The 26,215-nt window shown below is 45.1% G+C and overlaps 1 protein-coding gene across 1 annotated transcript; it reads left to right on the forward strand.

Moving 5' to 3' along the window:
* The first annotated feature begins 4,754 nt into the window (after positions 1–4,754).
* LOC103648899 (adenosylhomocysteinase) lies at positions 4,755–9,290 on the forward strand. The gene is made up of 5 exons (XM_020548976.2): positions 4,755–4,989; positions 5,092–5,274; positions 5,373–5,440; positions 8,183–8,719; positions 8,814–9,290. The coding sequence occupies exons 1-5, from the start codon at positions 4,755–4,757 to the stop codon at positions 9,021–9,023; spliced, it is 1,233 nt and encodes a 410-aa protein (XP_020404565.1). The 3' UTR covers positions 9,024–9,290.
* Positions 9,291–26,215: the final 16,925 nt, after the last annotated feature.

Below are 26,215 nucleotides of genomic sequence, written 5' to 3' on the forward strand. Positions count from 1 at the left end.
TGTCCGGTGTGTCAGAACTAGCCGTTGGTTGCACAGCGTTGGCGCACTGTTGGCGCACCGTTGGCTCACTGTTGGCGCACTGTTGGCACACAGTTGGCGCACTGTTGGCTGACAGGACTATCTGGTGTGTCAGAACTAGACGTTGGCTGCACAACATTGGCGCACTGTTGGCGCACCGTTGGCTCACTGTTGGCACACAGTTGGCGCATCGTTGGCTGACAGGACTGTTCGGTGTGCCACCCTTACAACAGTCTGCTTTTCAACGGCTAGTTGAGTTGGGGCCTATATATACTTCACCCAATCAGCCATTTGAAGGTGTGGGAGCCCAAGCAACATACCAAGGCATATTGTAGACATTTCCAAGTGCTCAAACACCCATGTGCTTAATAGAATCACTCGGTGATTAGCGTAGGTGCTTTGTGAAGTGCTTAGGTTAGTTAGACCGCATTAGCGCTTGCTCTAGGTGAATCCTAGTTAGTTGAGTGAGTTTAGACAAACCACACAACCCCTCGGCTCCTGCGCGGGCTATTGTAATTGTACCGAGTGGGACGAGAGTCTTGTGAGACCGTGATAACCGTGTTTGTGTCACGGCCGCCACCGTGTACTGGAGGGAACGAGGCCCGCGGCGTTTCGGCCGGAAGCTCGATAGTGGAGACGGCAGGGAGCGTCCGAGAGGAGCCGGAAGCGGAGCACCACTTGCGCATGGAGAAGGCCCGCAGCTCTCTACGGAGTTACTCGATCGAGGTGCTTGGCCCTCACATGGGCTTCCCTTTGCGTAGGGGCACCAACGAGGATTAGTCGGGACCTTGCGCGGTTTCAGATACCTCGGTAAAAATACCGGCGTCATCCACGAGAGTTTGCTTATCTACTTTGCTCTTTAAGTTTCCGCATTTATATTAAGCATTTAAGTTTCAATCTTGTCTTTATGCTTATATAGTGTAGATTGAAACTTAGCCATTGCGGTAGAGATAGCAACACTTAGACAAAACCTAGTTTGCACATTCTAATTTGATTATTTGCATAGGTTTTGCTCTAGGGATTTATTTGTGGCCTAGTTTAATAAAAGTTTTAGAAGTCCTAATTCACCCCCCCTCTTAGGCATCACCCGTTTCCTACAGTTTATTTTCGTGACTTCGAACTAATTGATGTTTTCTACCGCAGCTGAACTACCTCCTCCACCAGAGCCATTCGACCCACTGGCCGACCCAGAAACAAAGAAAGCAATAGAAATCATTAATATGGCCGAAGCTATTGTCGACGAAGTTGTTACCAAACTGCTTAACAAAGTTGCAGAGAAAGTTCGAAGGAAGAATAGCAGTTATTGTAAAAACATTTCTAGGATATTAATGTAACATTTGCTGAACTAAGTCTGTAATATTTGATGTTTATAATCTTGAATGTAATATGTAAGTTGTTTGTAATTCAGTTCTTTGCGATGCATGAAACTTTACGTACATACCGTTTTTGAGCCTTCGGCGAAAAACACCTTCCCTTCTTTTCATGCTTCGTAAAGAAGAGTTTTTATGCCTCGTAAGAACATCCACACTTCGTAAAAACATCAATGCTTCGTAAACAATAGATCCCTTCTTCCACATCAGAACTGATGAAGCTGTAATTCTCAGCTTACTTTGTGCCTTAGCACCTTTTCATTTTTGTAAAGCATTCTCCGAAGATCGACTTCGTTTCCAATTCATGTCATTGGAGTGATATGATGTATGATGTGATGCTATGCGATATGATGCGATGATATGATGCAAAGAATGATGCTAATACCGAAGACACATACCCACGCTGAAACACAATCTCTACGTCCCCTTAGGAACGATCAAAATCTCTTTGCCGTTTATTTTTTGGCTTCACCGCTTATTTTTCGGTGTAAGTTCTGCATCCCCTTAGGAACGTCTTTTGAACTTCTTCGCCTTCTATTTCGGCGGTATTCGCGTTGACTTTTCGCGCTTTGCCTTATATTTCGGCGGTATTTGGCTCTGCATTCCCTTTGGAACGACTTTTGAGCAGAAAACTTACAATACGCTCCCTTAGGAACGACTTTTTGTAGCTTCGGCAAACTTACGCTGCGCTCCTTAGGAACGACTTTTTGTAACTTCGGTGAAACTTGCACTGCGATTTTTAGCTCTGCATTCCCTTAGGAACGACTTTTGAGCTTCAGCAACTTTTGAGCTTCGTGAGTCTGTGGAAAAGATATATTTCACTATGACAAGAACGAAGCTATTACAAGAAATTAAAAATGACAAGAAAACTAGGTTTACATTGATTGTTCCTTATTAAAAAGAAAATGACAATGAATGTAAAAATGTTTCAGATGTAGGATATCTCTCAATAGATGTGTTTTGATTCTGGCACAATACTGTTGACTGTGCGAGCTTCGGATTCCTCCCTGAAATCTCGTTGCTGATGGGTCTGTTGGCTCCCTTCTGGCTGCTGACCTCGTGAATAGACAGGTTGTAGTGGTGGCGGAGGTGGAAGCTGTGGCCAAGAAGCCTGTGGCTGATTAGCCGAAGCAACAGAAGCTGCAGGATGATTACCCACATATTCTGGTATGTAGGGTGAGTGACACAAAGCAGTGTGCATGACCTGCTTCGGTTGACTTTGCCGGGCTTCGGCTTCTGCGATCTCCTTCTGCTTTTGAATGGTGATTTGGCACATTCTTGTAGTATGGCCCTTGACTTCACCACAAAATAGGCAGTAGATCTTCCTGGGCTGATCCCCATATCTTCCTCCGAAGCCCCTGGCAGCTCTGCCTCTTGGAGCTGGCGGCCGGAAAGAGCTTTGTTGCTGCCCCGAAGATTGTGAAGTATACTGCGGCCTCTGCAGCTGACTTCCTCTGTTATCACTCTGAGTGGAGTTGTGAATTGACCTGACATGCCTCAGGTGGATTCTTCCTCCGAAGCCCCTGGTCATCTCAGAGAACCTGTAAGCTTCCTCCCTTCTTTGGCGGAAGTCATTGTCAGCCCGGATGTACTCATCCATCTTTTGAAGCAGCTTCTCCAGAGTCTGTGGAGGCTTTCTAGCAAAATACTAGGCAGTAGGTCCTGGACGAAGCCCCTTAATCATGGCCTCAATGACAATTTCATTGGGCACTGTAGGCGCTTGTGCTCTCAGACGCAAGAACCTTCGGACATATGCCTGGAGATACTCCTCATGGTCTTGCATGCACTAAAACAGGGCCTGAGCTGTGTCTGGCTTCGTCTGAAAGCCTTGGAAACTTGTCACTAGCATATCCTTGAGCTTCTGCCACGAAGTAATAGTCCCTGGCCGAAGAGAACAATACCATGTTTGGGCCACATTCCGAACTGCCATGACGAATGACTTGGCCATGACAGTTGCATTGCTTCCATATGAAGATATAGTTGCTTCATAACTCATCAAAAACTGCTTCAGATCTGAATGGCCATCATACATGGGGAGTTGAGGTGGCTTGTATGATGGAGGCTATGGGATAGTCTGCAGTTCTGCTGCCAAGGGAGAAGCATCATCAAAGGTAAAGGTATCATGATTAAAATTATCATACCGTCCACCCTCGTTAAATAAGCCTTCTTGATGAAGCTCCCTGTGTTGGGGCCTTCGATCTTGTTCGTCTTGAGCAAGATGGCGTACTTCTTTAGTGGCTTCGTCGATCTGTCTTTGAAGATCAGCCAGTCGAGCCATCTTCTCCTTCTTCCTTTGTACTTGCTGATGGATTATCTCCATGTTTCTGATTTCTTGGTCTAGCTCCTCCTTCTGGAGTGTTGGACTAGTGGCCTTCCTTTTCTAGCTTCGGGCCTCTCAGAGAGAGAGAGGGTCTCCTGATTTGGGTCCAGTGGCTATAGTGCGGCAGCCCCTGGCGCTGAAACTTTGTTTGGCGGCATGACGAAGGTCAGTGCTTGCCAAAGGTGGTCGAAAAAGGGTTCACCGGAGTGGGCGCCAATGTTGGGGACTTGTTCTCAAATACTATGAATTAAGAACAAGGCAACACAAGATGTTAAATGTTAATGTCCTTCGTCCTTCAAAGCATTATGTCCCTTAGGATATAACGATCTTCAGACAAAGGTCATGAAGGTCATACCTTCATCATCGCAGTATATGTCAAATAAAAGAAGAGGCATATGTCATATAGGAGACAACATAAACAATCATATAACATTATTAACTCATTCTTAATTATATAATCATGGAAAGACAGAAACAATACTGAATTACAAAAATACCTTCGGCTTGACAGAAGGCAAGAAAGTACAAGCGTGACGCAAAAGCAAGTACAAGTCAGCGTCAACAGTACGGGGGTACTGTTCACCTGTTTATAGGCACATGGCGCAGCCTATGAGAAATTATAGTCATGCCCTTTACATTTACTATTGGCTTATAGAAAAATCTATGAGGACTGGATAGCCTTTTCCCCTTTAAGTCGGTTCCTTTTCCCGCGATTGAGCTGAAGCTTTTTTGCGCATAGCTTTGAAGTAACGGCAACCTTCGTCACAATCATGCCCTTCATCATATATGCCTTTAATCCTGAATCCGAAGGTGCCTGTATATAAACCATACTTGGAAGACACTATTAAATTACGTTTTTGAGGACCTTCGGAGGACGAAGGCCCCCAACAGTCTCCGTCGTCGGCCCCCTGGTCGTCGATCCGGCCGGCTACCGGAGCATCGTCGGGGCCCTTCAGTATCTCATCTTCACTAGGCCCAACATCGCCTACGCCGTCCAGCAGATATGTCTTCACATGCACGATCCTCGGGAGTCGCACCTCACCGCGATGAAGGGGATCCTGCGGTACTTGCGTGGCACCCTCGACTTCGGGCTCCTTCTACGCTGGTCCTCGACCATGGAGCTTCGTGTCTACACCGATGCCGACTGGGCGGGCTGTCCCGACACGCGTCGGTCCACCTCGGGCTATGCCTTGTTCCTCGGGGACAACCTCGTCTCCTGTTTGTCCAAGCGCCAGCTGGTCGTCTCCCGCTCCAGAGCCGAGGCCGAGTATCGCGTCATGGGCAACGACGTGGTTGAGGCGACCTGGCTCCGCCAACTTCTTTAAGAGCTCCACAGTCCGCTGACCACGAGCACCCTAGTTCTCTGTGACAACGTCAGCGCAGTCTACCTCTCCACCTACCCCGTCCAACACCAGTGCACGAAGCATGTCGAGATCGATCTTCACTTCGTCCGTGAACGAGTAGCCTGTGGAGCTGTTCGCGTTCTTCACGTGCCGACCACCTCCCAGTTCGCCGACATCTTCACCAAAGGGCTTCCGTCGACGGTGTTTGCGGAGTTTCGGTCCAGTCTCAACATCTGCAATGGCTAGAGCTTCGACTGCGGGGGGTGTTAGAGTGTTTGTATATGGGTCTGGACCATTAGGAATATATGTGACTGCAACTAGGGTTTCTTGTACACACAACTCTCTCTCTCACTGCCATTAATGTCAACGACTCCGTCACCAAGAGCAAGGTGATTCAAGCGTGCCTTTGGATCCATTTCCTTTCAGACCTGACGTTTTTGTTGTGTGGATATAGATCCTGCATGATTAGCAGTCTGAGATTTACGTGTTTGTTTATGCTGCTGCTTTATATCTCACTGTTATGCTTGAAATCTTGTGGATGAATCATGAATGATGATTACGTCAAGTCTGCAGGGTAGCACTCTCTATCGAACATGGATGTATGTTTAGCTACTTACAATATTAGTTGCATGTGTAGTCCACGTTATATGTAAAACCATTTCCTTTGCAGTTACGTCCGGTCGCTGGCCTGGCCTCACACATCAATGACTCATCTGCGGCTATGTACTGCAGAGGATCTGGCTAGGTGATATGTTGTTGCATGTTTGGTAGATTTGATGACACTATGTCATCATAGCGAATAAAATATTTTGTACATAGCCAAGTGCTCTGTGTCAAGTGCTCTGTGTCTCCAGATGCAGCTTTGATGCCGGGATCCTTAGACCACTTGGTCCGCAGATGAGGTGATGCCGGGATCCTTAGACCACTTGGTCCGTCAGCTGTCAAATCCAGATGCAGCTTCTATGCAGATGACGTGATTTTATTCATGGAACCAGTCGTGGAAGAAGTCGAAGCCATCAAGAGCCTCTTGCTGCTATTTGGAGATTCCGCTGGCCTGAAGATCAATCTGGCCAAGTGCTCTGTGTCTCCTTTGTCAGGCCGTGAGACAGATCTCGCCGACGTTGTGTGCTCCTTGGGTTGCAAGATCGTCGAGCTGCCTGTCACTTACTTGGGCCTGCCGTTGCATTCGAGGGGCATCCCCAAGAACAAAGTACAAGGACTCGTGGACAAGGTGGTGGCCAGACTGCCAGCGTGGCGAGGATCGATGATGTCCCGTGGTGGTCGCCTTGTGTGGATTAAATCAGTCATGACGGCGGTGCCGATCTACTCGATGATGGCCAACGGTATTCCAACTTGGGAGCGAGAGGAGATTGAGGCCTGCTGCAGACGCTTCTTGTGGGCGGGCGCGGACGCTTCTGTACGCGGCAAATGCGTCGTGGCCTGGCCCGTGGTCGCACGACCGTATGAGTTCGGCGGCCTTGGAGTATTGGATTTGCGCCTCATGGGCTTGGCTCTTCAGGTTCGTTGGCTTTGGCTTCAACGCAATCCCGCGGACGATGGCCGGGCCTGGACGGAGCTACCTCTGAAGGTCGCCCCAGAAGTCCGGTGCCTATTCCATGCGTCTGCGAACTTTGAGGTCGGCAACGGGCATCAGACGTTGTTCTGGAAGGACAGGTGGATCGCCAGTTCGTCGGTCGAAGACATCGCTCCTGCGCTGATTGGCCTCGTGGCCAAACGGACAAGATCGTCATAGTCCGTAGCCGTGGCCTTGCAAGGGAATCAATGGATCAGAGAACTGAGGGGAGGATTTTCGGTTCAGGCGATCTCTCAATACCTGAAGCTGTGGGACGCTGTGAGAGAGATCAACCTTTCTCCTTCGACCCCGGACAGGTTGTTGTGGCGTTGGTCGTCTGACGGCCATTTCAGTATGCGATCGGCGTACCAGCTGCTCCATGAAGGCTCTCTCCACCTACCCGAGATCGCGATCGTGTGGAAGACGTGGGCGCCGTTGAGGGTCAAAATCTTGTTGTGGCTTGCCTGGAGGAGGCGGCTCTGGACCGCAGACAGGCGACGGCGTCACGGACTCGATGCGAGAACCACTTGCTACCTCTGCAATACAGCGGAAGAAACTTGCGACCATCTACTGGCCACTTGCAGCTTCTCCCTTCGAGTTTGGGATGGCATTTTGTCGCAATTGGGGCTTCACAGACCGTCGCTAACGGACTGCAGTTCAGTCCTTGGTTGGTGGCAAAGAGTGCGGGAGCTGTGGCCACCGGGCGCCAGGAAGGGCGGTGATTCTCTCTTTGCGTTGGTGACTTGGGAAGTTTGGAAAGAGAGAAATGCAAGGTGCTTCCGGAGTGAGGCATCCTCAGTTGACGCCGTAGTTTCTTCCGCTCTTGGTGTTGCTAGCGAGTGGGTGAGAGCGGGCGCGAAAGCCCTTGGTTGTATTCTGAGCGAGTAGTCGGCTCTGTGTTGAGCTGGTTGGCCAGCTCTTGTTTTTGTATTTGTGTTCGTACTCTTCTTCTATTAACAAAGATGCGCAGCTCTCCTGCGTATTCGACAAAAAAATATTTTGTACCCTGTTTACTTAGTCTCCATGTAGATTTGTCATGCATATTTAGATTAGCGCATGCTTCATTTAAGGTATTATGAGTGTGTTTGGTTTGGATTTTGGCTTTGATTTTTGTCCCTTAAAAGCTAAAAGTCAAACCAAAGAACTGGATCCAGGAAGCAACTTTTTTATAAAAGCTGACTTTCTCGCAGTGCAAAAATAAAATCACCCCTGGACCTACTTTTAGTGACTTTCATACATCGAAGAATTTTTAACAATTTTTAGTGGTTTCGACCAAACGGTTTTTAGCTTTTTAATAGTTTATAGACCACAACAGCTTTTCCCACAGCTCATAGCCCATAAAAGTTTTTTTCACAGCCACAGCCTAACCAAACAGACCCTATAACTTGTACCCGGTTCTAACTTAAAAGTGTCTTACTGTGGATTTTCTATATTCTTAACTACAAATAACTCAGAATTACAATATTTTTTTTCTTCTTATAAACAGCTTAGCATGTTGCTAGAACCAAAATCCAACTACTAAGATTAACTATATTTATATGTTTCCTCCTGTTTACAGTTTGACAACTTGTATGGTTGCCGCCACTCCCTCCCTGATGGTCTGATGAGGGCCACAGACGTTATGATTGCTGGCAAGGTTGCCGTGGTCTGTGGATATGGTGATGTTGGCAAGGGCTGTGCTGCTGCACTCAAGCAGGCTGGTGCCCGTATCATCATTACTGAGATCGACCCCATCTGTGCCCTCCTGGCTCTGATGGAGGGTCTTCAGGTCCTTACCTTAGAGGATGTTGTCTCTGAGGCTGACATCTTTGTTACCACCACCGGCAACAAGGATATCATCATGGTTGACCACATGAGGAAGATGAAGAACAATGCCATTGTCTGCAACATTGGCCATTTTGACAATGAAATTGATATGCTCGGTCTTGAGACCTACCCTGGTGTCAAGCGCATCACCATCAAGCCCCAGATTGACCGCTGGGTGTTCCCTGAGACCAACACTGGCATCATTATCCTTGCAGAGGGCCGTCTGATGAACCTTGGGTGTGCTACTGGCCATCCTAGCTTTGTCATGTCCTGCTCATTCACTAACCAGGTAAACACGCAAATCTATATCTTTATTGGTGTCACCATTTGTACACTGATTAGCTCGCAAGGTCACATTACAGAAATATTTATTCTTGATGCAGGTCCTTGCCCAGCTTGAGCTGTGGAAGGAGAAGAACTCTGGCAAGTATGAGAAGAAGGTATATGTGCTCCCCAAGCACCTTGATGAGAAGGTTAATGCTCTCCACTTGGGCAAGCATGGTGCCAAGCTCACCAAGCTCACCAAGTCCCAGGCTGACTACATCAGGGTGCCGATCGAAGGTCCCTACAAGCTTGCTCACTACCGGTACTAGGCAGCCCAGCACGACAGGCAGCTTATTCGGTCGGTACTGTGCTATGAAGCTTGCTACACCGGCCTGCCAGTTAGTCTTTTGCATGCATATATGCATTATCATATAGACAGTCGCGCGATGTTGTCGCTTGAGACGAGGGGGAAGCGAGAAGGGTAGGAACTGCTTGCTTTTGCTGAAGAATAATGTGTAATTGGCTGGGACCTGGGATGAGATGATGTTCGTTGCCACATACAGTTTTCCCTTTGTTGACTGACTCTACTTGTATGATTATTGTTTGTAAACTATTTGCTTATGTGTCATTTACGAAAAACTTCTTTTATGAAGAGCATAGTTATGGTTTAACTTTCGGAGTATATATATATATATATATATATATATATATATATATATATATATATATATATATATATATATATATATATATTAAAAATAATCTAAAATCCCAATAAAATGTATATATAAGGTGAATATATAGATTTGTGATAATTTACAGATGTGAACTTTCTTTAGTTCAATTTAGAATCTTTTAGGATTGTTTTTTTAATTTGTACCATTCAATTTTTTCTTCATATTTTTATCATTTAAAATTTTAATATATATCCATCATAGGATTTTGCTCTAGATTTCTAGAATTTTTTTAAATATACTTAATTGCCATGGTTATATGAACGAACCGTTGCATAGTGTTTCTAAGTTCAAGAAGTGTTTGAAATATGTTAATATACCTTGTAGAAGTTTTTGGTAAATTTTCATATTTTTCTGATATTTTTTTTATTTTTCGAGAACCAAAATCTATTTATTTGAGGTACTTAAAAACATTTTCAAAAATTATAAGTATTTTTTTGAGTTCATTGGGTGCCAAATCATGTCTAGGAATTTTCCTAGAAGTTTTGGAACCTTTGAAATATTTTTCGAACATTAAATACGATTTTAGCCTTTTTTGGAATTTATTTTAATTTTAAAAATAGATTTATTACGAAAAATAAAATATCTTCAAAACCTAGCAATATATATGGCTAGAACCCTCTCGTTGAGCCCTTTCCAAATCTTGAAACCGTTTCCCCAGATTCGATCCACAAATCCTGAAATTGCTCGCCGAAGATTGGGGCGGTTCCAACTCTAGCGAGCAATTACTTTCAATCCGTGCGTCGTTGGCGAAATCTGAGAGTACTGCTGCGTTCGTCTCATCAAAGGCTTCGTCTTGGTGCTTTAGATTTGTCGATCGGACCTCCGATTCATCGTCAATCGACAGTTTTCTTCTCGGCTCCGACGAACTTCGTCCCCTCCGGTGAGCAAACTCCATTTTTCCTCCCCGTTCTTTATTTTCTCCACCGTGACGTCAAAGCTCTCTCCCTCCCCTCCTCTCTCCCTTCCCACACGCCCATGCCACAGCCCCGCACCGGCTCCTCGCCTCGGCCTGCCCGTAGCTGGTGCCCCGTGCGCGTCCCCCGCCCCCACCCCCACGGGCCGCGGCCGAGCCCTCCTGCCATGGCGGCAGTAGGATGTAGGAGGAGATGGAGTTTTTGCAAAATAGCCCCTGTGATTTTGGAAAACTTTGCGCATAATGTTCGTTTAATTTAAAAATGTGACATCTTTTGCGTTATAAATCTGATTCGCTCCGTTCAAGTCGCGTTAGATTCGTATTAAAGTTGTCTACATGTTAAAATATTATTCCCTACTGTTACCTATTTTACATAATTTATTAAATGTGTGTTTGACCAACGATTATTAAATTAACGTTCGAATTAAATCGAACTTAGGTTTTCATCTTGCGCTTTTATAAAAAAATATCAACATGGATAACATTAGCTGAATATTCTTTTATTAATAATTGTTTAGTATAAACGCTTCATCTATTTAATAGTTCTTGTGTGTCGCGTTTGTCCGCGCATCGTTCGCATGTGTTGTGCGCGTGCTGTCACGCTGTTACGTACGTCGCGTACTTTGTCTTGCGCCATTAATTCGTCTTGTTTAGAGTCGCTCATATTATTTAAATTACTTATTTAACCGAGAGCTGTTAGCGTAGTAGATTAATTTAAAAATAGGCAATAGCTTCAATTTACGTTTGATAAATGTCGGTTAATACAAGTATGTTGAATTAAATGTTCTAGTTCATATTCTATAACGTAGACGCGATAACATCTCAATCGTAGCTTTGATCTCGGCATTTCTTTTTCTCGTGTGACCATAGAAGCGAGCTCTATTTCATGTTGCACGTTTTTATAATGTTTTCCCTTGTATGGTGTACTATTCCTTTCTGTTTTAAGAATGTTGAATATATGTTTGTACTCGCCTAGATACCTTTCCATCTGTGGAGTCCACAGAAGTTGCAGGAGAAGCCCCTTAGCAGCAGCTGTTTGGTGAAGGCAAGTGTCCTCTAACCTATTATGTCATATTTACTTTATAATTCACTTTCCCGCATACTATGAGTAACCTAAGGATTGACTAGCTTTCTATTTATCCTGTCCTGATTACCTTTTCTGGGTTGGGTTATTACGATTAACTACATGTTAGTGCTTTACTTCAATCAACGAACATGATGAGAATTACATTATGATACGATGATTCCCTCTGGTTATGATTATGAACTTGTGACACATTAGGGTGCTCGGGCTGTTTCCTGAGTACCTCTCCGTAAGGACTTGTTCGTTGAGAAACCCCCCGAGAAAATATTACAACCATGAGGGTGGTATGGGACACCCTTAACTGATTAATTGGAGGAATCTGAGGGTGTAGCTTGCTTCGCCGTTGTGCCATCAATGGGGGCTGGGGCATAGTGCTTGCTCTACTATGGGTGGGGTGCTGAGGTTCATTCGATTTGGTTTTATTAGTCACCCCCTTAGGGAGGAGTACTGTGTTTGTACGACTAGTGAAACCTAATGGGCGACTATATGCCAGGAGAATCTTTGTAAAGGCTACGTAGTGAAACCTTGTGGACTCACCTTGGAAGTGTTTGAGGGTTTGATCAACCAAAGGAAAAATGGATCATGACTCGTGGGTGTGTAACCTCTATAAAGGGTTAGAAACTGGTATATCAACCATGTTCACTATTGGGGGCCTTCGTCTTCCGAAGGTCCTCAAAAACACGACTAATCATTTGTTTTTAGTATATTATTAAGTATTACAGGAGCTTCATTATCAGAAAAGCTTTGACATAGATCAAGGGAAGTACGACGAAGCAAGCATCATCACGATGAAGCAGGAAGGCGACGCAGGGAGAAGGTGTTTTTCAAGTTGTTGAGTATAAATGGTAATGTTGTCCCTGTGACATTTGTAAACCTTGTATGTAATTGTTGAGGGTATGAATGTAATAATGTGCGAAGCTGTACGATTGCCTATAAATAGATGAACAGTACCCCGTACTGTTCACGCTGGATTGTAATAGCATTCACGTCATTACCTTCAAGCAAGCCGAAGGTATCAATGTAATACCATCTCTGATAATAACAATACATTCATTATGAAGTCAATATGTGACATGATATTACATTTGTAATTATGTTTTTATATATGTGAATGATGAGGACTTGTTGTTTATGACCTTCGTCTAAGATTCATTATACCCGATAGGGAATAAGGCTTCAAAGGACGAAGGTCTTTAACATATAACAAATGTGTTGCATTGTGCTTGATCCACAACAATTGAGAACAAGAGGCCAACCCTCACGATTAAGAGTAGCCTTGGGATTCTCTTTGATTAGAGATACTCTGGATACATTTATGATGATGGTTTAATGATGAAGGTTATACATATGATTTCTAGTACCTTCCTCTCTGAGGAGGTGCTTTATTTTGAGATATCAACTTGGGTTCTAGATAAAACTTGTCTTCTACTTATGATAAATACCTGACAAACTAAAAGGAATTGCTTTGAGATTAACCCCACATACAGCTAGTCCACTTTAGCCAAACGGGACATTTGCTGAGTATGTTAATGTGTACTCACCCTTGCTTAAACACCAAACACCAGGTTGTCCATATTGCAACCCCTGCTTAGGACAAGATGAAGGTCGCACGAAGGATTTTCAGGAGTTCCAGGACTTTGAGGAGTTCTAGACTAGATTAGTGGCTAACCCCCAATCAGCTTCCTGTGAAGGCCTTATCTTACTAGGTTTCGTTTAGCTCTTTGATTTCTATTTAAGTTAATGACTAAGTGGATGTTTTAGACATCATGATGTAATAAAATAATATTTCTTTACGTTATTAATTAAGCAATGTGTGATGATGTCCATTTATGTAATCGTTGTGTATGTGAATTTCTGATCCTAGCACATACATGGTTCACATTCAGTTTGCCTTCCAAAACCAGGTGTGACATAAGTGGTATCAAAGCCATGCTAACTATAGGACTGCTAACCTAGAGTAGAATGACCGTTCTAAGGATTATGGACACTTATCCCCACCTTGACCTCTAGTGTCACTTCAAAAGTTGGTTGTCTCAACCAACCCTATGTTTCACTACTGTATATATTATACCTTGCTAAAATTTTATTTTATTATCTATTTTGTTTATGGTTTACTTGCTGGTCCTATTAGCTCTGTTCTTATCCTTATGCTTATGGTGTTTTTGTAGATGGCTTGACTTAGGCACACTTCTTGTAAGTCAGTGATTCCCTTCATGCCCTCTCGCCTTGCAGAACGCTCGCTTTGCTGCACAATGACTGCGTAGTCGAGACACCTAGAGAGGCTCCACCACTTCCCGCGCGAGGAGCAGGAATGCGGGCGTCAAGAGAGGGAGCAGTAGGACTCTTCTTTCCCGCCTCAGCAGAGGTGGAGTCTGTGAGGCATCCCCCCCCATGCCCCAGCTGGAGGCGCCCTTGCACCACCACAGAGCGTCCCCGCTGCCGGAGAAGTTGTTGGAGGAGATCCAGACAAAGACGACGACGGTGGCAGCTTAGACCACAATATCGAGCTTTCCGAGGAGCAGGTGACGGAATGATGGGTCGCTCGACCCATCACCCGTGATGCCATTCGCGGTTGTCACTTTCACGACACGCTCAACACTCTGTTGCTCCGGGCTTTAGATCGGCACACCCGGTTGATCGGGTATCGTCGTGTAGTCTGCCAGCACAATCGCGAGAAGTACCCAGATCATTGGGAGGCTACCAGTCTACTGCACTGTTCAGAGGACGATCTCCGAGGTGTAGAGGCCTGGTCAAAGCACCATGCTATCTCTGAGAGGGACACTACTGAGGCAGTCAAGCAGGTGCTGCACGGCGTGCGCTCTTGCAGTATTGCTCTTTGTTTGGTGGGGTGGCTGATGGTCTTAACCTTAGGTATTACCCTCACCATTCGACTGGCAGTACGGGGAGTGTGATTGTCTCACCTGTTGGCAAAGACAATCCTAGGTTGAGCAACATAGTCAACCTAGTTGTTGTGCCCAGCACTGAGCTGGACCAAGCTCTTGATGAGCTGAGTAGTGCTCGTGCTGAGATCGCAGAGCTGTGTGCTGAGCGTGCAGAGCGCCGTCACCAGGAGGATGGTTCTCTCGCCCCCGCTAGCAGTCAACACCAGTACCACTCGCCGCCACGTGGACACCATGCTTATGGCACCCCGATTGTAGGATCAAGATAGATATATATCCTTAGATCATTAGCGTCAGAGTTTGTAATAAATTCTTAAGTCAAGTTTCCCAGTCTTAGTTAGTCAGGATAGTTTCCTATGCTATGTTATGCTTGTCATGGTGAACCTGTGCTGGATTTGGATCTTTATAATGACTGCCACCAAAATGTGGGTGTCCCTTGCAGTTTGGGTTAGATAATAATGTTAATAAAGTTAGTTATTTAGTTGAGAAACCTTTTACTTCTACTTTCTTCTTTATCTGAGAAGCTATGTTTGGATGTGTTGAGAATCAGTGAAGATGCATGTTCATTCAGTATTATGAAGAACTATGTATGCCTTTTATTATGCTGAAAGATTGCAAGATCAGTTTTGATGTGTGAATGCCTTCCATAGATGTATGACAATAGGCACCGAGGAGGGAGGCATGCTCAGCAGGAGCAGGATGCCCTGCAGGATGAAATGCCCTAGCTGTTGCCTCCCCTACCAACCCCTATGACAGTGGAGCAAATGTTCTTCATGTAGACCCCGGCGGTGCAAGCTATTAGACAGACTTTGCCAGCCATGCAACAAGCGCAACAACAACCTCAGCCACAACCGCAGATGCAGATGCCACAAATGCCAAGGGATAAGCGTGCTGAGTTCATGAGAGGTTATCCCCCTGTTTTTGCCCAGTCTGCCGACCCCATGGACGCCGAAGACTGGCTGCGCGCAGTGGAGTGGGAACTACACAACGCCCAATGCAATGATAGGGAGAAAGTTTTTTATGGTCCCTGTCTGCTAAGGGGAGGAGCTCAGTCCTGTTGGGAGTCATATCTCGCCACCCATGCCGACCCTGAAGCTATCTCTTGGGAAGAATTTAGAGACAATTTTCGTCAGTATCATGTTCTAGAAGGCCTAATGATAGTGAAGGAGTAGTTTTTGGCACTGAAGCAGGGACCCATGTTCGTCAGTGAGTTCCGGGACAGACTTCTGCAGTTGTCTCGCTATGCATCCAAAGATGTCAACACCAACGCAAAAAGGCAATTCTGGTTCATGAGAGGTTTGGTTGATCCCCTGTATTACAATCTGATGAATCACACCTTCCCCACCTTCCAAAATCTGATTGATAGAGCAATCAGGACTGAAAGAAAGCGCAAGGAGATGGAAGACCAAAAGCGTAAGATGAGTGGACCCCAGTCCGGAAGCAATAGTCGCCCCTGTTTCTCAGGCAGTTCATCTCAGTAGTACAAGCATGGCCACCCGTAGGGATATTAGTAGCAGAACCAGCGTTAGAACCAGCAACAGACTCAAAGACAGTATCAACAGTAGCAACAATATCGTCAGAATAGCCAAACCGGGGGGAAATCAGTACTAGAGACAAAGCAATCAGACACCTTGCCTTCCTACACTAGCAACAAACCAGAACAACCAGGCAGCCCCAGTGCAAGGAGGAGGCAGAGGATGCTTCCACTATGGAGAACAGGGCCACTGGGCGATGCAGTGCTTGAAGAAGATGGCTAAACAACAATCGGCTCGTGTTGGGGGCCTTCCTCTTCCGAAGGTCCTCAAAAATGTGACTAACCATATGTTTTCAGTATGACATAGACTATTACAGGAAGCTTCGGCTTTGGGGTGAAAGCATGCATGATATGAAGATACAACCGAGGAGCAGGATGAACGGGCGTCGAAGCTGTGGCTGAAGAAGTTTCAGCTCGGCACAACGACAAAGGTGGAAGATGGAACCGACCTAAAGGAGAAAAGACTACTTAACCCTTGACAACTTGCCTTATTGTTAGCAGTAAAAGTTAGGGACATAAATGTAACTTTGTCCGGGCTTCGTCCCGTGCCTATAAATAGATGAACAGTAACACTGTACTGATCACGCTGCACTGTAAAAGCTCTCTTGTTACTCTCATGTTCACGCCTTCTGACAAGCCGAAGGTATCAATGTAATAAAAATATTGTTGATATTTGTTCATGTTTATGAAATGAAGAATGTAAACAATTTATCGATATATCATCATTATTTACGTTCTTTTGTGTTTCATATGCCTTCGTTTATGTCCGTTTACTGAGATGATGAAGGTGTGTCCTACATGACCTTCGTCTGAAGATCATTATACCCGAAGGGAGATAATGTTCCAAAGGACGAAGGTCTCTAATCATTAACAATTGTGTTGCCTTGTTTTTAATGTATAGAGTTCGAGAACAAGGGCCAACATTGGCTCCCACCTTCGGTGAACTCATTCGACCACCTTCGGCAAGCATCGACTTCCGCAATGCCGCGCGAAGAAGACAATGGTGCCAGGGGACACTAATCAGGAGACGCTACGCGAAGCTAGGAGCCAGAAGAGGAAGCCTACCAGCCCAACACCACAGGAGGAGGAACTGGATCAAGAGATTGGGGATCTGGAAGCTATCCATCAATATGTGCAAAAGAAGAGGGAGAAGATGCTTCGGCTCGCCGACCTCTAGAGGAAGATCGATGAAGCCGCCGAAGAAATGCGTCACCTCACTCAGGATGACCAAGACGGAAGGCCCCAACACAGGGAACTTCGCCAAGAAAATCCATTCAATGATGATGAATGGTACGGTGACTTTCATCATGGAAATTTTGCTTTTGATGATGCTTCTCCCTTGGCAGTAGAATTGTAGGCCACCCCATGGCCGCCGTCATACAAGCCACCTCAACTTCCTATGTATGATGGTCACTCAGACCCGAAGCAGTTCCTGATGAGCTACGAAGCAACCATATCTTCATATGGGGGCAATACTGCAGTCATGGCGAAATCCTTCGTCATGGTAGTCATAAGCGTAGCTCAAACTTGGTACTCTTCTCTTTGGCCAGGGACAATTACGTCATGGTAGAAGCTAAAGGATATGTTAGTGACCAGCTTTCAAAGATTCCAAACGAAGCCGGTCACTGCCCAGGCTCTTTTTCAGTGTACACAGGACCAGGAGGAGTATTTACAGGCGTATGTTCGAAGGTTCTTGCGGCTGAGAGCTCAAGCACCTACAATGCCCAATGAGATTGTCATTGAGGCCATGATCAAGGGGCTACGGCTAGGACCTACGACACAATACACTGCACGGAAGCTACCAAAACTTTGGAAAAGCTTCTCCAGAAAATGGATGAATACATCAGAGCCGACAATAATTTTTGGCAAAGAAGGGAAGAAGTTTACAGATACTCTGAAATGGCCAGGGGCTTCGGAGGAAGATTCCACCCCAGGCATGTTAGGTCAATCCATAATGCCAACACAAGTGACGACAGGGGAAACCAAACCCAAAGACAGCAGCATAGCTCCCAATCATCAGGGGCGCAACAAAGCTCCTTCAGGCCACCAGCTCCAAGAGGCAGAGGGGGCAGAAGCTTCAGAGGAAGATATGGAGATCAGCCAAGGAGACTGTTTTGTTTGTTCTGCGGCGAAGACAAAGGCCACACCACAAGAACGTGCCAAGTCACAATTCAGAAGCAGAAAGAGATTGCCGAAGTTGAAGCACGACAGAATCAGCCGAAGCAGGTTCTACATACGGCTTCATGCTATTCTCCCTACGTCCTAGAGTACGTAGGCAATCAATAGCCTACGACCTCTGTCGCTTCGGCAAGCCATTCTCAAGCTTCCTGGGCCCAGCTGCCACCACCACTACCGCTAGCACCTACTCTGGGTCGGAGCCAGCAGCCAGAAGGGCATCAACACGCTCAGCAGCAGCGAGATTTTCGGGAGGAGTCCGAAGCTCGTACAGCCATTAACACTATGCTCGAGTCCAAGCACATCTACTAAAGAATATCCTACCCTGGTGCATATTTGTTTTTTCTGCCATTTTATTTTCTTGTATGAAAAACAATTCACGAAGGATTAAATTCCAATTTGATGTAATAATATTGTGGTCACATCATCAAGTGCGGTGCATCCCTTTAACAAAATTCCGAAGTTACAAAAGTTGTTCCTAAGGGAGCACAGAGTAAGTTCCGAAGGTACAAAAGTTGATTCCTAAGGGAGCACAGAGTAAGTTCCGAAGCTCAAAAGTCGTTCCTAAGGGAGCGCAGAGTAAGTTCCGAAGCTCAAAAGTCGTTCCTAAGGGAATGCAGAGCTAAAATACCACCGAAATAGAAGGTGAAGGAGCTCAAAAGTCGTTCCTAAGGGGATGCAGAGCTTAAATGCCACCAAAATAGAAGGTGAAGAAGCTCAAAAGTCGTTCCTAAGGGGATGCAGAGCTTAAATGCCACCTAAATATAAGGTGAAGAGACTCAAAAGACATTCCTAAGGGGATGCAGAGTCTGGGAGTGTTTCTGTGTGGGTATGGGTCTTCTGCATAAACATCATGCTGCATCATATCATCGCAGCATTTCGCATAGCATTACATCATACATCATGTCGCATCAGCAACAAGATTTTGCAGAAAGAAAGTTGCTTCTTTCAAAATATACGATGAATGAAACAGCGTGCTGGAGCACAAAGTACACTGTCGGCAATTATAATCTTACATGCCAAGAAAATTTTTGTCGACAACAATATCATACAAGAGTTGTGCTATAGAAGGGCTCTTTCTTTACGAATCATAAAAAGAAGGAAAGGTGTTTTTCCGCCGAAGGCTCAAAAATGGTATGTACGCAAATTTCATGCACCGCAAAGAAATAAATTACATCAATATACACATAGATATACAATGTTCAACTCATATACGAATATTACGTTTCCCGAATGCTACATGTCTTAACTACACAAAAATTTAGTCTTCTTTTAAGATTTTCTCAGCAGCTTCGTTCAGAAGTTTGTTGACAGCTTCATCAACAGCTTCTTCGGCAATTCTTATTGTTTCTAGTGCCGCCTTCATGGCTGGATCAGCTTCGGGATCATATGGCTCAGGTGGCGGTGAAAGTTCAGGTACAGTAAAAGTAACAAGTTGTTAATCCGAAGCCAGGAAAAATACCGAAGCTAAGAAACAATAAAAATACCTATACGCCTTGCGCGCTCAGCAGCCTTTTCGGCTCGCTTGGCTTCTTTCTGGGCATCGTGGGTGTTGGGGGCCTTCGGCTTCCGAAGGTCCTCAAAAACATGATTTAACAATGTTTTTGGAGTAAAGTACATTAACAGGTATCTTCGGACTTGGATCAGAGCCACGGTAGGACGAAGCATAAGGAACACGAAGGTTTGCGCAGAGCCGAAGCTGTGCGCAAGGGAGCTTCGGCATGTTGGCAGGAGAAAGGAAACCGACTTAAAGAGGAAAAGGCTATCTAGACCCTGATAAATTACTATAGAGTTATTATCAAATGCAAAGGGCCTGGATGTAATTTTGCATGGGCTACGACCCGTGCCTATAAATAGATGAACAGTACTCTCGTACTGTTCACGCTGATTTGTCATTGGCTTTTGCGTCACACTTGTGCTTTTACCTTCTCACGATTTGAAGGTACACTTGTAATTTGATATCATTTTTATCTTTTCATTATAATAAAATGGAAATAAGTCGACAATAATACACAACTGTTCATGTTATCTTCATATTTCATATGTTTCCTTCTTCATTATTATATTTTATGCTGATGAAGGTATGTCCTTCATGACCTTTGTCCAAAAATCATTATACCCTTGGGGAAATAATGCTTCGAAGGACGAAGGATATTAACATTTTGTGTTGCCTTGTTCTTGATTCATAGCATTTGAGAACAAGTGACCAACATTGGCGCCCACCTCCGGTGAACTCACTTCCATTTTTTGAGTCTTGAACACTTTTGGCAAGCATCACCTTCGTCATGCCGCCGAAAAAAGCTTCAGCGACAGGGGCCGGTACTTTACAGCCGCTGGATCCCAATCAGGATGTCCTTTCTCTTAGAGAGGCCCGAAGCCAGAAGAGGAAGGCTGTTAGTCCAACACCTCCGGAGGATGACCTGGATCAGGAGATCCAAAACCTGGAGATCCTTCAGCAACAGGTGCAACGCAAGAAGGAGAAGATGGCTCGTCTAGCTGATCTTCAGAGACAGATAGACGAAGCTTCCGAAGAGGTCCGTCATCTTGTTCAAGATGATCAAAGCCGAAGGCCTCCACGCAGAGAGCTTCATCAGGAAGGCTTCCACAATGAGGATGACTGGTATGAAGAGTTCCATCATGGAAACTTTGCTTTTGATGATGCTTCTCCTCTCTCAATAGAATTGCAGGCTACACCATGGCCCCAGTCCTACAAGCCTCCACAGCTCCCCATGTATGACGGTCATACAGACCCCAAGCAATTCCTGATGAGCTACGAAGCAACGATATCTTCGTATGGAGGCAATACGACAGTCATGGCAAAATCTTTTGTCATGGCTGTCAGGAGTGTTTCTCAGACTTGGTACTCTTCTCTTCGGCCAGGGACAATCACTTCTTGGCAGAAATTGAAGGATATGCTGATAACTAGCTTTCAAGGGTTTCAGACGAAGCCAGTCACCGCTTAGGCTCTCTTCCAGTGTACCCAGGACCATGAAGAGTACCTTCAGGCGTATGTCCGAAGGTTTCTGCGCCTGATGGCACAAGCGCCGACAGTGCCCAATGAAATTGTCATTGAGGCCATGATTAAGGGGCTTCGGCCGGGACCGTCAGCGCAGTACTTTGCTAGGAAGCCACCACAAACGTTGGAGAAGCTGCTCCAGAAGATGGACGAATACATTCGAGCTGACAATGACTTCCGCCAACGAAGGGAGGAAGATTCAGGTTCTCTGAAATGACCAGGGGCTTCGGAGGAAGATTTCACCCAAGGCATGTTAGGTCAATCCATAACTCTGCTCAAACTGATGATCGAGGGAGCCAGCAGCAAAGGCCACAACACTCTTCACAAGCTTCGGCCCAACAACAGAGTTCTTTTCGGCCGCTAGCGCCAAGGGGCAGAGGCGCCAGGGGCTTCGGGGGAAGGTTTGGAGACCAGCCAAGAAAAATATATTGCCTATTCTGTGGTGAAGACAAGGGCCATACTACCAGGATGTGCCATGTTACTATCCAGAAGCAGAAGGAAATAGCGGAAGCAGCAGCGCAACAGAGTCAACCGAAGCAGGTCATGCATACTGCTTCGTATCACTCACCTTATATTCCAGAGTATGTAGGCAATCACCCTGCAGCTTCTGTTGCTTCGGCGAGTCAATCCCAAGCATCTTGGCAGCAACCTCCACCGCCACCGCGGATCCAGCGAGGACAACAGCCAGAAGGGAGTCAGCACAATCATCTTTAGAGGGATTTCAGAGAGGAATCCGAAGCTCGCACAGTCAACAGCACTGTGCCAGAGTCGAAGCACATTTATTGACAAATATCCTACCTCAACAGCAGTTCTTTTGCATTTTCTACATTCACTATTCCCCTTTTGTCAATAAGAAACAATTACAAAGAGTTTTAACGTCTTTTGTTGAATTTCAATTCCTTGTAATATTTTCGTCTTTTACCATAATAAAGATATGTTTTTTCCATAGGCTTGAGTTGTCGACGCATACGAACTTATACTGATTTGGAGGACCTTTGAATTATCAAAAATTTGATCTAACGGACACAGTACAAATTGTTCGAAACAGTAAAAAGTCGTTCCTAAGGGAGCGCAGTGTAAGTTTTCTAAACTTACAGCGAAAAATAAACGCTGATTCCGCTGAAAGTAAAAGGCGAAGAAGCTCCTAAGGGAGGCTTACAGCGAAAAATAAACGCTGATTCCGCTGAAAGTAAAAGGCGAAGAAGCTCCTAAGGGAGGCTTACAGCGAAAAGTCAGCGCTGATATATAAAGTGTGTGTGCTTTATTACAGGGATATGTATCTGCGGCATAAAAATCATCTTGCATAACATAACATCATCACATCATTTTTGCATAACATAAGCATCATACAGCATACTGCATCTGGAACAAGAAGGGGATACAATGTTAATCTTTGGAACACGTTTTGGAAAAGAGAAAATCGTGCTAAGGCACAAGACGAATCGAAGTGAAGAGAAGCTTCGGAGGATAGTTCACGAAGCTTGGATATTTTATCAGAGAAGTAAACAAATTCTTGTGATATAGAAAAGATTTTCTTCACGAAGCATGAAAAGAAGGGAAGGTGTTTTTTCGCCGAAGGCTCAAAAAATGGTATGTACGCAAAGTTTCATGCATCGTAAAGAATTAAATTATAAATAGACTATATGTTACATTCAAAGTTACAATACATTACACATCTTATGTTCCAAATGTTTCTACAATAACGATTTAATTCTCCTTGAGAACCATCTCTACAGCTTCGTTCAAAAGTTGGTTGACAACCTTATCCATAATGTCTTCAGCCATTTTTCTAATTTCATCGTCCCCCTTCGGGTGGGGGCCCGGAGATGCCTCAGCAGGTTCTGAGGGAAGAAAAGATACGGCTATATTACTATTACAAACCGAGAACAGAGTTTGGAATTAAAAATTACAGCATGATAAAAACCACTAATTAATACCTATGTGCCCTTCGAGCTCTGTACTTTTTTCGGCAGCTTCCGCTACTTTCCTAGCATCATGAATGCCTTTTTCACTCTTTTGAATAATTTCTTGCGCCATTTCTCGGCCGTCGTTGTCCCAGATATCAGTAAAGAATTTTCTGCCAACCATGCTTGCTTCGGCCGAGGGGTCTTTGATGTCTTCGGAGGTCAAGGCAGCTTCGGACTGAGCTAAGGATTTTACATGCTCACAACCCATTCTCTCCAAAACAGTAGCAACTCCTCTAGCACCCGAAAAAGCGCAGATGTCCCCGCGGCTATTCAGAATTTCTTCGAAGGCCTCTGCTTCGTGACTGATCCATTCCATTGGACCTTCAGGATTGCCTCTTAAAAAATTCTCTTCACTAGAGAATGCGCCAACGCTGGCGAAGCTAGATTTTATCTTTTTGACGCACTTTATGGATTTAACATAACATTTCCTCTGGGATGCACGAAGCTCTTTAACACTCATCTCTAAATGATTGGCCAGTTGATCACTAAGCTCGCGTTTTGTTTCTTCAAGTATACGCTCTTCTTTAGCTCTAGCTAGCTGTTTCTGAAGATCTTTAATTTCACGTCTTTGGGCTTCGGCCTGGGCCTTTGAAGCAGCTTCGTCCTTTTTTACCTTGTCTACCAATGTGAGCAGAATTTTATCTTTTTCCAGAGCTTCGTTTCTCAGTCTGATAACTTCTGATCGTAGATTGTTGAACGCAATTTCGTAGCTCTCGTCTTCGGCACTCTTTTGTGCCCTCATTGCATTGCTTAGAATTAAACCCTATATGAAAAAGAGTTCGTATAAGAATAAAAGAATGAGTTACGAATTATAAAATTTTCAAATTCCCATACCTTCAGGCTATTGTACGCAAGACTGTCCGCGAGATCTTCTTTCGTCATAGCACACAAGCCAGCTTCGAGCTTCGGAAACCCCATACTTTTAGCCATCTCCCGGCAGACGGACAATTCTTTGTTGTCCGGGAGGCAGTATAGGAAATCTTCTTCGTTTGTCCCATTGAACACTAGTGCCCCCTTCGGATATTTCAATTCTTTGGCATAGTGATTAGCTTCAAAAACTTCTTCTTCCGATAATTTCTTCCCCGAAGCATGTCGCACGATATAATCGTATATTTTGGAAGATGCTTCGGGGGCAGCGGTATCAATTTCTTCGACCAAATTTGGCTCTGACATTTTCACTTCTTCGGTGGCCTTTGCAATTTTTGCTTCTTCTGCTTCCAAAGGTGTTACCTTGGTCGGTTCTGAAAGCCCGGTTTCAATTCCAGTCTGTTGCTTCGGAGCTTTAGCAACGGATACTTCAACAAGCGCCTCAGAAGTTTCAGCAGTCTTCTTTGGGGTTGTGCTTGGAAGTTTAATTGTTTCCAAAACATCCAATACGTTAACCATTCTCTTTCTTTTTGGGGTCACTGTTGGCCCCTTTTTAATTTTTGTTACTTCAATTTCTACTGAAGGACTTAAAATTTCTGATATTTTTGCTTCCTCAGTTGATGCTTTTGCTTCTTCCATCTTTTCTGTCGATGGCGCTTCGGCCAACTCTTTGGTTTCTGGTAACAGAGTCTGTGGTTCCTCCAATTCTTTTGTTGTTGGCGCTTCGGCCAGCTCTGTGGCTCCTGGCAGCGGAGTTGATCCCTTAGCTTCGGGAGCCGTAGATGTTGCGCTGCCGAATTCAGGCACTATGGCTAGTTCAATGTAGCGTGGCCGGTGTGTGAGAACTTTCACCCTTTTTCTCTTCGGTGCTGGCTCGCTAGGAGCAGCTGAAGCGGTTTCTTTTGCAGAAGCTGTACCTTTCCTTTTTTGTCCCCGCACTGGATAATGGTAGTCGGGGTACACGAACCCAGTTGCATCAAATACTCGGTTCAGTCTTTTCTTTCTTCGGCCTCCGAAGACTGCTGACATTGCAGTATCTTCAGCCTTCGAATATACCCCAAGCAATTCATCACTTAAAGTCTCAATGCTCTTTAACCAATCATCATCGGGTTCAACGAATTTGTCTCCATACTTGAATGTATATTTCAGCCTGATTAGCCCACCTTCGTCAGTTTCTTTAACAGTTTCTTTCGGCATTTCCCAGTTATCTGCAAGGGGCCACACTATGAAAGCAATGTGCTCTTGTATTAAATCCCTTGTCCTGATAAAAGAGCAGACTGCGCCGAAGGCCCGTTGGCATTCTTCGGCTACCTCGTCCATTTCCACCTTCGGTTTCCAGAGTCCGAAGCGTTGCCAGATGGGGCGCATGATGATATCCTTAATATCTTCTCGAACCTTCAAATCATTTTTACATAGAACCATTCTTTCATCCATTCTCCGGGCCATCTCTTCCGAAAGGTGGGCACGGGACAGCTTGATCCAGAGCGAGCACCGAAGTTGTAGCAACCAAAGTTGTTATGATATTGCTCTTTACCCCAGGGCTTCGTTTCATATAACAATTCATGTATATTGCAAGTGCTTTTCGCACTTGGCTCTAGACCCTGACTCTTCACAGCCCAGACGAAGAGTCCCATTCTTATTATTGCTTCAGGGGTAAGTTGATGAAGGTAAACCTGATATATTTTCAGAACTTCTACCACAAATCTGCTTAAAGGAAATCGTAGCCCAGCTTTTAAAAAGCTTCGGAAGATAACGACTTCATCATCTTCAGGGCTCGGCACAGTTCTTTCTCCGGCATCTGCTCTCACAATGGACATATCTCGAAAGTATCTCCCCTTCATGTTTTCAAGGTGACTTTGCCCAATAGTTGATTTTCCGAAGACTGAATGGCTTGGTCGCCATGGCCGATCTTCAAAATCTTCACCCCCGCTATCTGCATCGTAACTGTCACTCTCACCAGTATCTTCAGATAAACCTTCTAAAATCTCCCTTGTAATCTTCTCCGTATTCGTCTTCGCCATTGACTCAAGAAAACCCAGATGCATCTCTTCAGAAAGGCTCAGCTTCATTTCGGCAGCAACCTTCTTCTCCTCAGACATTCCTTCGGAATTCTTGCCTCTCGCTTCCGAAGCTTAAAACTAGGGAGGCAACCAAATTTTTGTAGGCAGAAAACTATTTGAGCAGGAAAAACAGATGGCAAGAGAGCGTGTCAAATAAATTGTGGCGAGCCCCTATTTATAAACCCATTATGTTGGAGACTGGAGGGTCCCAGTTGCCAATGACTGTTGCTATTCTAGCAAGAGGAAGGTGTTTTTTCGGACCTTCGGC

Source organism: Zea mays, chromosome 2, assembly GCF_902167145.1.
Source record: "Zea mays cultivar B73 chromosome 2, Zm-B73-REFERENCE-NAM-5.0, whole genome shotgun sequence".
Lineage (NCBI taxonomy): Eukaryota > Viridiplantae > Streptophyta > Magnoliopsida > Poales > Poaceae > Zea > Zea mays.